Raw genomic sequence first — 13,197 nt, 5'->3', positions numbered from 1 at the left:
CTGATGAACCAATATTGAACTCTTTGCTTTGAATGCCAAGCCTCACTTTTGGAGGAAACCATCCCTACGGTAAAACCACCCCTACGGTAAAGCATGGGGGTGGCAGCATCATACTGTGGGGATGTTTTTCAGAAGCATGGACTGGGAGACCAGTCAGGATCGAGGGAAATATGAACGGAGCAAATTTCAGAGATCCTTGATGAAAACCTGCTCCAGAACGCTCAGGACCTCAGACTGGGGCAAAGGTTCACCTTCCAACAGCACAACGACCCTAAGCACACAGCTAAGACAACACAGTATTGGCATCGGGACAAGTCTCTGAATGTCCTTGAGTGGCCCGGCCAGAGCCTGGACTTGAACCCGATCAAACATCTCTGGAGAGACCTGAAAATAGCTGTGTAGTGATGCTCCCCATCCAACCTGACAGAGCTTGAGAGAATCTGTAGAGAAGAATGGGAGAAACTCCCCAAATACACATGTGCCAAGCTTGTAGCATCATACCCAAGAAGACTCAAGGCTGTAATTGCTGCCAAAGGTGCTTCAATAAATTACTGAGTAAAGGGTCTGAATACTTATACAAATGTGATTTTTCAGATTAGTGTTTCTATAAATATCTAAATACCTGAATTTGCTTTGTCATTGTGGGGTATTGTGTGTAGACTGATGAGGGGGGAAAACAATTTAATCCATTTTAGAATAAGGCTGTAACGTAACAAAATGTGGGGAAATTTCAATGGGTCTGATTACTTTCCGAATGCACTGTATCTGTGACCAACAGATGCATATATGTATTCCCATGTGAAATCCATAGATTAGGGCCAAATTCATTTCTTTCAATTGACTGATTTTCTTATTTGAACCGTAACTAAGTCAAATCTTTGAAAATGTTACGTGTTGCATTTATATTTTTTGTTCAGTGTACATTATACAATTTAAATACACTTATATGAGCTACTGTCAGACTGTCATTGCAATCAAATGGCTCTTTCTGTTGGCAAACTGGCATTGCGCGACTCAATGTCAATGAAATACCCCTTTAGCAAAGCCTGCGTGATAATTGCCCTATTGCACACATCAAAGCATTAGTCAGAGGCTGTGTTTTCTCAAGCAGTATAGAGATTGCTCAACACTTCATGTCTAATATAAGTGTCCATAGGTAGGAGCTTAGAGCACAAAGAGACTTCCAAGGTGAAGGTAAGTGCTAAGGAGAAACACTGGGTTTACAAGAGACAGGTTGTTTTCAAGCAATCTGGTGGCAAAAATGACTTGGTGCTTTTAATGTTAAAACTACTGTTTTCAGTCATGTGTTTTCAGTGTTAAGCAACTTTGTGTTTGCAGTGTTAAAATGTATTTTCAATGTTACAACCTCTTAAGGATCGGACCCTTTAAAACAAAAATGTGCCTAAAATAACATACCCATCTCTCTACCTGTAGCTCAGGACCTGAAGCAATGAAATACATATTCTTGACACTATTTGAAAGGAAATACTTTGAAGTTTGTGGAAATGTGAAAATAATGTAGGAGAATATAACACATTAGAGCTGGTAAAAGATGGCAGCAGTGTATGTGCAAAGTTTACACTGATCCAAAGAACCATTGCATTTCTGTTCAAAATTTTGTATCAAGACTGCCCAAATGTGCCTAATTGGTTTATTCATACATTTTCAAGTTCATAACTGTGCACTCTCCTCAAACAATAGCATGGTATTCTTTCACTGTAATGAATTTAAGCTTTATGCCCATGTCAGATATGTCTATGTCCTGGGAAATGTTCTTGTTACAACCCCATGCTAATCACATTAGCCTATGTTAGCTCATCCCTCCCGTGAGGAGGACACTGATCCTGTATTAAACAACTTTGTGTTTTCAGTGTTAGCAATATCAGTGTTAAACAACTTTGTGTTTTCAGTGTTTAAATATCAATAATTTTCTTACAGGCATATAGGAAGCAATGGAGTACCTCTGTGTTGTCATTTTACTTTTCTCGGCTGTAGTTACACATGTGAGTAAATAGTCAAGAGAGAATAGAGAATAATCCGGAAAAATATATGGGTGCAATGCATTAGGTTTATTAATATTCAGCACGGCAGATCATGTCCTCCTTTAAATTGTGATTTACTTTGCCCAGGCTGACCCATGGAGACAATTGCAACAGGGAGACAGTCGATTCCTCCCATTTGGCGGACCAGACAGACACCCTATGAGAGTAAGAAAAAAAAGGTCAAAGAGATTTCCAAGAGATCCAAGAGACCTAAATCAAAGTCCATCAAGATTTAGAGAAAAACAGACAATTCTAGATTTGACTTTGTTTTCTTACTTAATGGTTATATCTGAAGCTCATATTATTTTCCTTTACTTTGTCAAGCCCAATGGTAGAGAACCCTGGATGAAGGATGGTTCCCTCCCTCCATTTGGGGGCCAGCCAATAGGTGGAGGAGGAGAGAACTCTAGACCAATCGGTGGAGGTCCTACGTGGCAAGGATGGGATATGGGTGGAACTGGCAACCCAGGATGGGTATGATGGCCTTCTAATTTGATGAACAAATGTGATTTTCCCAAACTACTAATTCATTGTATCTACTAGTAGTAATAGTTATGATATAGTACTTTTTACTTGACTTAATTTATTTTGTGCAGCCCGACCAGGATCAAATGCCCCCTTGGTACCCAAACAGACCCTCTGGAGGCCCAGGAAGTGGGGACACTCAGCGACTAATGGGAGGGCCCGAGTCTGGAGGACCCCTCGACTACCCTGATCGGGATTATAAAAGGGTATGTCGTGTCTGGTTATTTTCTATTCTATTTATGTAATGTATTGCTTTTTCAATGTTTTTTTCTTCTCATATGCTGTTTTTGTGATCATTTTATTGCCATGATATACTCAGGTCTCATTTTGGAAACGTGATTTGTAATCTCAATATGATCTCCTGAATAAATAAAGGATACAAATATAAAAGCTGTCAGGGATCCTCCATCAATTGAAAATCTATTGTTAATTAACATGTATAATATGATGCTCGCTCCTGGTCAAGAGAGAGGATGAAGGTCAATGGTGGAACCAGGGAACCATGAGAAGAGACCGAGGATCATCATCCCCTGCCGATCTTCCACCCGTGACAGTGAGTAAACGGTGTAATGGCAACCTCCATGCAACCTGCTATGAATACAATCACCGATTCCACTTAAGATGCTTAACTGATTGTAGAACTAGAATATAATGTTTCTCTCTCTCTCTCTCAATAGGGATCTGACTTTGGGTATGCTCCCAATGGACCTGGACCACACCCTGGCCAGGGCCCCCCTCGCGGGCCAGGGTCCCGAAGGCGTAGACCTGCAGGGCCCCCAAGAGGAGGAAGACCCAACATGAGAAACCTTGATGCAAGGGTAAGACATTTTTTAAACTTTTATTTCAGACTATATTGGAAAGTACTAGCCTGGCGGTCCAGTTTGTTAGTGTGTTAGCCAATGTATCCCTCTCTGTCTTTCTGTTGTTAAAAGCGCATGGGACGCTGGCTAGGAGATGGCAGAACTAATCAGCTTTGATATAATGAAGGGTGTTGTGTCTCTTTATCTCCCCAGCCTGACAGGAACCCCATTCGCCCCTCAGCTGTTCCGTCTGGAGCAGGTGGACGGCCCCCGTTTGATGACACCTTCTTTGGAGGAAGACTGTTGCAACCTGAGATGGTGGTAGGTTGTTAATAGATCCTGGTTATATCATAACCCGGTATTAAGGTTAACGTAGACAAAATTAACTTATGTCCATTTTTTTTATGTTTTAGGGCAACAGAGAATTCATCCCCATCTTTCAGGTACAGTACCTTGGCCATTGGTAATTAATGTATGTCAAAGAAGAACATCGCTTTGTGAATACAGACATATGGATAATGAGATATGGATAATTTATTGTTAAATATGATGTTATTCCTTGTTATTCCTTGTTTATACATTTAGAAATTCTTGAGAAATTTGAATTTAAAAAGAAAAAATGTTATGGTTCTTTTACAGGCTGACAATGTGACTTTACAGGTAAGATTATGTTTTTACTATGAAAAACTGAATGGATTTACATACTTAAAATCATATTGAAACAAAATGCTTTTTTTCTTTCCCAGAATGCTAGTGGTCTGCCCCTGAAAGAAGTAAATAATGAATTTGCCTGAATGATCTAAGATTAAATCAGGCTATAGAATTTGTTATCATATTTTATACATGCGTTAATTTTCCCAGTATCATACAGTGTATGTCGTCTATATCTGTTCATGTGGCGAACGTGTTTCCCTTTGTAGGGTGAGAACATTTTCCTGCTGCCAAAGGTGAGGAATTCACACAAACAATGATTTATTTTAGTATTATGATGGCTGGAGTACTGCATGATGGAATTGTGTCAAACAAATACTGTATTTTCTTTACTATCAGGGAGGACGAGGAACACCCCCACCAAGGGTATGGACTAGCCTCTCATTCCATGTTAGCTTAATTCTATGACTCGGAAGTATTGTAGGCAACATAGCAGGAAGTATGCCATTGTACTGTATATAACAGATAAGTAAACTGTAATATGTTTTACAGCATGGACATAAAAGACCTCAAGAATTAGGGGTATGACGAGATATTCCGTTTTAAATCATATTCTAGTACAATTTGCTGTGAATTTTGGTGTGAAGTGTGAATTTCATGAAAGAACTTGAAAAGCAGTTGATATTTTTTTCTGTGTCCCTGGTTTTGATAGTTTGGATACCCATACTCATCTGGTTTTCAGGTAAGTGTGCTAATGAACATTTAAACTATTTTGCTGAATAAATAGAAAACTAGTTGATTTGAAGATTTGAGAAATAGCAAAACATTTAGTTTTTTTTGTCTTTGTTCCAGCCTTACCTGAAGCTCATCTACAACCCCTCAGCTACAGTATGTATACATTTATGATTTAACATCAACAAAATACCACAATGTTAACTGCAAATATGTTATGTGAGATTTTATATTTTTTCTTAATTAAGAAATATACTTTACACATGTGTTAAATGTTTATCTGTTCTTTTCTCTGCAGAATACAATCTCATTTGAATATGGGATAACAACACTTGTAAGTATTGGCTGTTTACTAAACATGCTTCTTATTGAGATTTTAATATTCCCTTTCAGCTTTAGTGTCATCATGAATGAATATTGTCAAATGTAACAATATTGTTTATTTTTCAATCAAATGTCACTCACAATACTATCTAAAACATTATTTGAATCCTACAACCTTTACCCCAAGCTCCCATCGTTCATGAAGGTAAGAAATTGCTAATGACATTGTTGTATCTGTATTCCTACAATAAAATAATGTATTTCATTTCTTAATTTGGAGACACCCGTTCCCATTTGGGAACGCCCCCCCCCCCCCCCCCCCCAGCTGGAATGTGGCGCAGGGAACGCAATAAATATTCCTAAAAATATTTAACCTCCACACATTAACAAGTAAAATAGCTCAAATGAAAGATAAACAAGTTGTTTATCTACCCAGCAAGTCAGATTTCTAAAATGTTTTACGGCGAAAACATAGCACATAGCACATACCACCACCACCGCAGACATAGCTCATTAGCATAGCCAAGTAGGAAAAAAATATGCAATCAACAAACGCAGGATTAAAAAAAAATCATTTCACTAACCTTTTGAAATCTTCATCAGATGACAGTAATATAACATGTTACAGGTTTTAACCATGATATGATTGATCTATCTGCAGGCTGAAGAGACAAAGGCTTGGGAAGAGGAAGGAAAATAATATGGTGGATACAAGGTGTGTTAAACACTTTGCCTAGGCGTTTCCTTGCAATGCATCATCTATTTCTTGATCCTTTTCTGACTTCCTCTTCCCTGTTTACAGGGAGAAGAAGCCCAAGCCTTGCATCTGTATTGGAATGAGATTACATTTTGACATATTTTCATATCTATCTGGAGTACATTCAACTTTACAGATTACATTTGGATATTTAGTTGCTAAATGTTTTCCTAAATACTAATACATTTCTTAACTCATGAAACCAAACAATCTTTAGTTTTAGCCTAACAATATTTGATTTTACCCATGGGTGTGGGGAGGTGGGCCTCTTTCTGTCCAGTAAGGTAATTTCTGGACAATATTTCTGTCCAATTAGGGGACCCCTTTTGGCTCAAGAGCACCCCCAGTCGCAAGATATGTGTAGCCTCTTTAGAACCTATGTTTAACTATACAGTACATGGCAGGTGTTGGTGGAGGTTACTTCTGTGATATAATTTGACACTTTCTCAATCAATTGCTCTATAACTCTATAACATTCATTAAAACTTCCAGCATGCAAACTAAGAACTCTTGTTTTTGTGTGCATACAAAGTACAATTAACAACTGTGATTTTGCTTGATAATGGATTTATTTGACAATAGAAAATGTATCATATTGTAACGGACAACATATCTTATATTAATATAGAGTAGGAATGTGAGATTGATGTGCCGATCCCTGAAAATGAAACAAAAAAAAAGAAACACTTAAATGGAAGTACAGTATACTACTGATATGAATACATTTCAGGTGTTCAGTTGAAGAAATGTTCCTTCCCATAATAAAAACCTGGAAATGGCACTAAAGTTACCCTACCTCAATTTCATTTGACCCCACATGCAATTCTATGGCTCAAACAGGAAAGGGAAGTTGGGACGACCCTGTAAAAAAAAAAAAATCAGGATGACATTATCACAAGTACAACATATGTTTCATATCACTTACTAAAATCTACATATACAATGTATACATACTATAATATATTATATATTATATTGGCATTGTTATAGTCATAGTAAAAGAAGTAGAGGTCATACCTCATCTACGCCAGGGTCAACTGTGTCTCCACGGTGATCTGGTGGAGGGTTGGCAGCCTCTGTCTGGAATCCTTTAGGCCATGTCTATCAACAACACAAAAATAGAGTTAGATATCACACAGCTCAGTCTACATCAACAGCCCTCACATAGAGGACACATTAATGTTATCCATATATGATTCAGACACAGTAGTAAGTGCTTACTTACCTTTCCTGGTACCTGAGGTTGGGCAGCCTGCTGCAATTTTGAAAGGGTAATAATAATTATTAAGATACTCTGTCTGGCCTGTTGAATTTTTGAATTATAAAATTATTGTTAGTTTAAAATGAAACTAAAATCATGAAATTATGACATACTATCGGTTCATTGTCTCTAATTTCCTTTCTGTTGAGAATATTTCACTGCACTTTAAACTGCCGCATTCAAATGTTTTATTCTCCTGGAGCCGCAATGCTTATGCATAGGTTTCATTGAAATTAATAGGAGAGTCTCACACTCTGCAAAAGTCACTCGTCTAGTGTAACAGGCCTGTATGAGGGGAAGGGAGAGCACATCCATGTAATGACCCCTCCTCACCTGTAGTGGGAGCTGTGGTTTCTGAGGGGTCTTCTCCAAGTTCAGCTGGTTCTGCCCGTTGTTCTGGTTAGGCTGGGGGTAGTTGGGGTAACCGTAAGACATGTAGTAGGGGTAGCCCTAGGGAAGATACACTTGTGGAAGTTAAGAGTCTTAAAGGATCAAAAAGTGTGATGATGATATGCTTGATATGCAAAACACATCAGGATCACACATTTAGCTTTTTAGTGCTCTATCTTGAAAACTTTACTGTTGACATGCCCAATTTGTGGGGACCATATCAACAGTGAACTACTAAGAAAATGCAACACAGAAATGGAGGGTAAAGTGATCCTTTAGTCTGAATAAAGAGTGTATATAATCTCTCACAGTGAATACAAGATGCACCTTGAGGAACAAATCACATTGAAAGAGGGAAACTCCACTGTACCTGCATTCTTGGTTGCTGGGGAAATGAAAATGATGGGTAGTATTGAGGAAACTGGGGAACCCCCTTCAGGATAATAGAAAATAAATACAACTTCAACAAATACTGGAAAGACTTTGCCAATTAGTAGTGGATTACCTGACACATGGTATTTCATTGAATTACATTGAATTTGTATAAAAACATAGACAAAGTGATTTCAGGAAAAAATATGTGTATTCATTAGTAGAGGCTGGGAAGCCTTTTGTCATTGGTATCCATCAAAACCATTGGTATTTCAATGAATTTGTGTGAAAACATACATAGACCAACTAACTGATCTGAAATGGTACAGTAGCCTACCTGTGCAGGGTTGTGTGGTTGTTGGGGGTTATTGGGGTTGTTGGGGTCCTGGGGGGCCCCAGGCTGCTCCTGTTGGGCATTAGCGTACAGTATGGGGGGCAGCTGGTTCCCCTGTGTAGGGAACATCATCTGGGGGCCGAAAGGACCTCCCACCTGGGGGTTAAAGTTCACCATCTGGGGGAGACCAAGTTCAGGCTGCTGCTGGATCACGTACTGGGGCATGAATGGAGACGCCTGAACAAACAAGGTTGGGTAAAAGATCTGTCTCTGACCTAAGATCATTTCCTAGCTTTGCGGGCCGAAGTTATGACGAGCAATTGCATGAACAATTCGGTTGATGTGCCAAAGCTGAAAATATGTGAAGTTAAAGGTAAAGTGGGAATGGAAGTTGCTCACTGGAGACCATTTTGAACTATTATGCTGTCTGCAAATGTGGCTAATGATATCAATCTTCTTTACTACAGTATGCCTATAGCATTATCATGGCTAATGATTTCTACCTCGATTGGGTTAGATTGGATTGGTTCAGTACCTGCATTTGTGTTTGCCCAAAGCCTACACCTGTCAGGGTCAGTCCATTCAACCGGAGGATCTGTAAAGGATGGGTGAGCAGTCAGAAAATGTTTCTAACAACCGTTACTCCACATTGCATTGTATTTTACTGCACATCAATTTGAAAGAAAAATCACGAACAACAAATGCAATGTCAAGAGTTGCAGACAAAAACATATGGGGCAATTCAATGTACCTCATTGCTGTTACTTGCGAGGATTCCAATTTGCTGTTGGTATATCTTTAAAAAGGCAACAAAAAACAGTTTGTTATGATTTATTTTGAAGTGTAGCGCTATAAATGAAGGAATATTCAAGTAACGTGTGGAACTCACAGGAAGTGAAAGGCTAGCTCCCAAAAGGCAGACCAAAACAGTTACAGTCTGCGGCTTCATGATATCCTACAATGAAGACAGAACAAATGTAGTTCATATCTGACATCTCAATACCATCTTGTAACCATCTTGTAACCATGTTGTATGTGATGCATACTTATTTTTTTTAAACTATTTTTGATTATACAAAAGCAAGTCATAGCCAATTTGTAAGTCGCTCTGGATAAGAGCGTCTGCTAAATGACTTAAATGTAAATGTAAAAATAGCCCATGACAGTATTACCTTATCAGAGAACGTCAGCTTCAGCCTATCTTCTTTCTTTCCAGTGTGTTCTTTATTTCTCTGTCCAGGCTACTGTGTCTCTCCTACTTTTAAACTATCTCTGTCTTCCCACTTGAGCTGTCATGTCCCAGACACACACAGGCTATGGTCAATATGACGCACAGGCTCTTTGAGATGACATCACTCTCAGACTCAGACAGTTACGGTGCAGATATATGCAGCTGTATCATTATGGACTGACCATAAGTCCAAATGAATCTCATGCCTGGACATTATCTATCGTGTCATACACCAATTCTAATGTTATTGTCTAATATTTTGACTCTACAGTATATGACACAAAGTAGGTGGATGAAAGGTGGATAACAGTCAACCCCTGTCCCATTATTTCAATGGGTATTCTGCCCCTACAGTATGTTCACAATATATAAAAGCGTCTGCTAAATGGCATATATTATTATATTATATAGAACATCTCCTATTATACATCACTTTCCCTATATTGGCCAAAAGAACCTGGAACTCAATGCCCCTGATGACCATGAGTCTGCGTTATTTGTAAACCTTTCATAGAGACCTGTGATTATAATATGCGTCACTAGAAGAGAGTTTGCTGCAGGTGGTTAAGAGTTTTCAGACAGACGATTAGTCTATGGACTGGTGTGGGGTTGGCATGTGTAAATGTAAGTCTTTTGATTGACATTATCAGTGTTTATTATGTCCTATAAATAAGGTATTATAGCCAGGTAGCTGTAAGGTTGCTGGTTCAAATCCCAATGGTTACTGAACTGGCAACAGGAGGGCTGCTGGTTTAGATCCTAACCGCCATCATTTGGTTTTAGCATAAAACCATTTGTAAAAACAAATGTAAGAAACATGTGCATATTCTTATGATATTATATTACATAATTATATTCTGAAAGAGATTGAGGAAGAGTGAGAAGTGCAATCTACAGTAGAAACATTTCCCCTGTTCTTCATCAGACCAGTTTCAAAAGGAAGCTTGAAACTTGTGCCCCCTCAGTTTTAGTCCCATCTCCCTATATAAAAATAGCAAAAAAGTTGAAATGATTGAGAGACAGGTTGGTGCCAAATCTGTATCTCCGCTGTGCTGTGTCAGCAGAATCGACAGAGAGCACAGGATGTGTGTAGGGGGGGGGGAGCCCCTGGGGTGGTTGGGTTTCCATAAAAATCCTGGGAAAAACACTTCTCATCTGTGATAGGCTAATTGAATAATATGGTACACCTCTACCTGTAATATTTGATTTTGATTTATAAGGATGGGGTCAAGTTTACCATTGAAGCTGCTTCACTCAACTCTGCCTCACACCACACCACTACAGAGTTTAGTTAGCTTCTTAGCTAGCTGTAAAAAAAACATTATTGTTATTAGCCTTAGCCTATTTAGCTTGCTCGAACCAGCTAATCTGCCACTGCCACGATTGATATCAAAAATTGGCTTTGCCAAAGTACCCAAACAAAGATAAAAGGAGTGTGATGAGCAGCAGCTGCAGCATCAAACCACAGAGGTCACCACCAAGCCCAGCAGCGATGATGCTGCCGAGCTCCAGCTAGCTTTGCGTGCAGAGCCTACCCACCCTTCCACAAACGCCAGGATATTGACTCCACAGTCCCCTCCACCTCCGACTGTTCCTGACGATCTTGGAACAGAGGAGCCAGCCCAGGTTAATCTAGAATACTACCCTAGCCGCAGGTTTTCTGTCCAAAAACATTCATTTAACAGCGTCTGGTTCATAGGAAGAGTGTCTGGAATACTGGGTTAATGCAGAATTCAATATAATTCCAATGTAAGAACCCAAATGATGCTCCTGGGTGTAGTTACATATCAGTATGTTTCATAATAAACATTATATTATGGTTTTCTTGGTAGCCTATTGGTTTTTGTGCTTGTAAATGGAACTGTGTGTATTGGAAACGTGTTTATGGTAGGCTGGCATTGCTTAATCGATTAAGCCCCTATGGGGCGGCAGGGTAGCCTTGTAGCCCGAGCTGACAAGGTTCAAATCTGTTGTTCTGCTCCTGAACAGGCAAGTTAACCCACTGTTCCTAGGCCGTCATTGAAAATAAGAATTTGTTCTTAACTGACTTGCCTAGTTAAATAAAGGTCAAGTAAAAATAAAATTAAAAAGTGGGTTGAATTTAATCCACTGAAGTGTTTTGTGCCATATCACAACGTGTTGCTGTACTCCTGAGCAGCATGATTTTCCATGTCTTTTTGTTTGGCAAGACAGCTCTGCTTCTCACTGTAGTAGGTTGTAGTCTAGATTTAGGTTATTTGGATCTCCATTCGCCTTTTGTTTACTGCGTTTGTTTACTGTTAATGTAACTAGCTGAAATATAGATTGTGTCATGCCTTTATTGATCTTATATTTTGTATTCTAGGCCTACATGATACCACTGTTCTATTCACATTCATTTGTTCGCATTCGCAGCTGTGTTGGTATTCTAAGCCAAACTTCTATTAAAACCTTTTGGGGATCGGTGTCCCTTCCACGGGACGGTTGAGTTAAAGGCTAATGCGATTAGCATGAGGTTGTAAGAAACAAGACAATTTCCCAGGACATATATCTGATATTGGCAGAAAGCTTAAATTCTTGTTAATCTAACTGCACTGTCCAATTGACAGTAGCTATTACAGTGAAATAATACCATGCTGTTGTTTGAGGAGAGTGCACCATTTTGAACATGAAAAGTTATTAATAACCAAATTAGGCACATTTGGGCAGTCTTGATACAACGTACACTGGCCAACATCGAAATTGCACCTGGGCTGGAATAATACATTATGACCTTTCTCTTGCATTTCAAAGATGATGGTACAAAAAAAATACAAAAGAACAGTTGGTTTTTTCTTTATATTATCCTTTTCCAGATCTATTCTGTTATATTCTCCTTTCACATTTCCACAAACTTCGAAGTGTTTCCTTTCAAATGGTACCAATAATATGCATATCCTTGCTCCAGGGCCTGCGCTACAGGCAGTTAGATTTGGGTATATAATTTTAGGCTAAAAAAATCATTTAAAGGGGCGGATTCTTTTAACTATTTTTGTTTGCCTGCATAAATAACTAGGTTACTTCTTTCAGCATTTAGTTTGCATTATTATAAGACAGATAGACATGCACATTCACATAGGTTGTTTGTAATAGGTGAATTACCCTATCTATCTTGTAGCTTAGATTCATTACCAAAATGTCAATGCTTTGGTGAGTAGGGTGCAGTCCATTGTATTGATACAGTGCAGCGGAGATAGGCTACAGATTTCTTGCCAACCTGTCACTTCAAAAGCACTCAATCAATGGTCTCGGAGTCTTGGCATTTGAACTTTATGTTTATTGTGGTATAGAGTATAAGCAGAATTATAAGCAGAATTCAATATAATTCCGTTGCAAGAATCCCCCAAAATGTTGCTTCCGAACCGATTTAAACTGCCCCCTTAGTCACTTTTTTATGGCGCTGGGTCTGTTCATCCTTTAGCCCTGCAGTCACTTGAAGCCTGTCGATGTGCTTCTTCACCAACAGTGTCTTTACTTTCTCAGGTCCTCACAAATTCTTAAAGGGATGGCTTCCTGGACAGAATTTCAACCTAGTCCTGGACTGAAATGCATGCTCAATGGAGATTCTCCATTGAAAGTGCTTCTTATGGACTAAACTTAATCTGAGTCTAGTAATCTGGGCTCATAATATTTTAGATACTCAAATTCATTTAATTCTGCCCCTAGATGGCGAAATTGGGGCAATATGCCATACATTTGCATGACAAATGTAGGAAGGGCCAAAAATCAATCCCCATTTCAAACCAAACAAACAAACAAT

At 38.9% G+C, this 13,197-nt stretch overlaps 2 protein-coding genes across 3 annotated transcripts; one reads left to right on the top strand and one right to left on the bottom strand.

Moving 5' to 3' along the window:
- The first annotated feature begins 1,168 nt into the window (after positions 1-1,168).
- LOC124013041 (basic salivary proline-rich protein 3-like) lies at positions 1,169-6,331 on the top strand. 2 transcript variants are annotated; one of them, XM_046327161.1, is made up of 20 exons: positions 1,169-1,194; positions 1,939-2,003; positions 2,130-2,207; positions 2,367-2,516; positions 2,639-2,773; positions 3,034-3,120; positions 3,245-3,385; positions 3,581-3,688; positions 3,781-3,810; positions 4,007-4,027; positions 4,114-4,140; positions 4,288-4,314; positions 4,418-4,444; positions 4,571-4,600; positions 4,731-4,760; positions 4,871-4,906; positions 5,049-5,084; positions 5,262-5,279; positions 5,736-5,789; positions 5,877-6,331. In XM_046327161.1, the coding sequence occupies exons 2-19, from the start codon at positions 1,953-1,955 to the stop codon at positions 5,772-5,774; spliced, it is 1,071 nt and encodes a 356-aa protein (XP_046183117.1). In that variant the 5' UTR covers positions 1,169-1,194; positions 1,939-1,952; the 3' UTR covers positions 5,775-5,789; positions 5,877-6,331. The 2 variants fall into 2 exon arrangements, with proteins under 2 accessions (XP_046183117.1, XP_046183118.1); XM_046327162.1 differs by lacking the exon at positions 4,114-4,140.
- Positions 6,332-6,381: 50 nt separating this feature from the next.
- On the bottom strand, positions 6,382-9,501 carry odam (odontogenic, ameloblast associated). Its single transcript, XM_046327163.1, has 11 exons — positions 9,361-9,501; positions 9,078-9,143; positions 8,940-8,984; positions 8,724-8,783; positions 8,192-8,425; positions 7,853-7,915; positions 7,426-7,542; positions 7,057-7,086; positions 6,849-6,932; positions 6,628-6,692; positions 6,382-6,489 (listed from the first exon to the last, which is right to left on the bottom strand). Exons 2-10 carry the CDS (start codon positions 9,135-9,137, stop codon positions 6,657-6,659), a joined length of 729 nt encoding a protein of 242 aa, XP_046183119.1. The 5' UTR covers positions 9,138-9,143; positions 9,361-9,501; the 3' UTR covers positions 6,382-6,489; positions 6,628-6,656.
- Positions 9,502-13,197: the final 3,696 nt, after the last annotated feature.

Source organism: Oncorhynchus gorbuscha, linkage group LG24 (genome assembly GCF_021184085.1).
Source record: "Oncorhynchus gorbuscha isolate QuinsamMale2020 ecotype Even-year linkage group LG24, OgorEven_v1.0, whole genome shotgun sequence".
Taxonomy (NCBI): Eukaryota; Metazoa; Chordata; class Actinopteri; order Salmoniformes; family Salmonidae; genus Oncorhynchus; species Oncorhynchus gorbuscha.
Note: the sequence above shows the minus strand (reverse complement) of the source record. Positions and strands in the feature narration are given on the sequence as shown.

Excerpts from the sequence above, each read along its gene's own strand:
- LOC124013041 (XM_046327161.1), top strand. The coding sequence starts at position 1,953 with ATGGAGTACCTCTGTGTTGTCATTTTACTTTTCTCGGCTGTAGTTACA. Across the intron at positions 4,315-4,417 it reads ACATTTTCCTGCTGCCAAAG|GGAGGACGAGGAACACCCCC; the intron begins GTGAGGAATTCA and ends CTTTACTATCAG. Across the intron at positions 4,761-4,870 it reads CATACTCATCTGGTTTTCAG|CCTTACCTGAAGCTCATCTA; the intron begins GTAAGTGTGCTA and ends TCTTTGTTCCAG.
- odam (XM_046327163.1), bottom strand. The coding sequence starts at position 9,137 with ATGAAGCCGCAGACTGTAACTGTTTTGGTCTGCCTTTTGGGAGCTAGC. Across the intron at positions 7,543-7,852 it reads CCCAGCAACCAAGAATGCAG|GGCTACCCCTACTACATGTC; the intron begins GTACAGTGGAGT and ends TATCTTCCCTAG. Across the intron at positions 6,933-7,056 it reads AACCTCAGGTACCAGGAAAG|ACATGGCCTAAAGGATTCCA; the intron begins GTAAGTAAGCAC and ends TGTTGTTGATAG.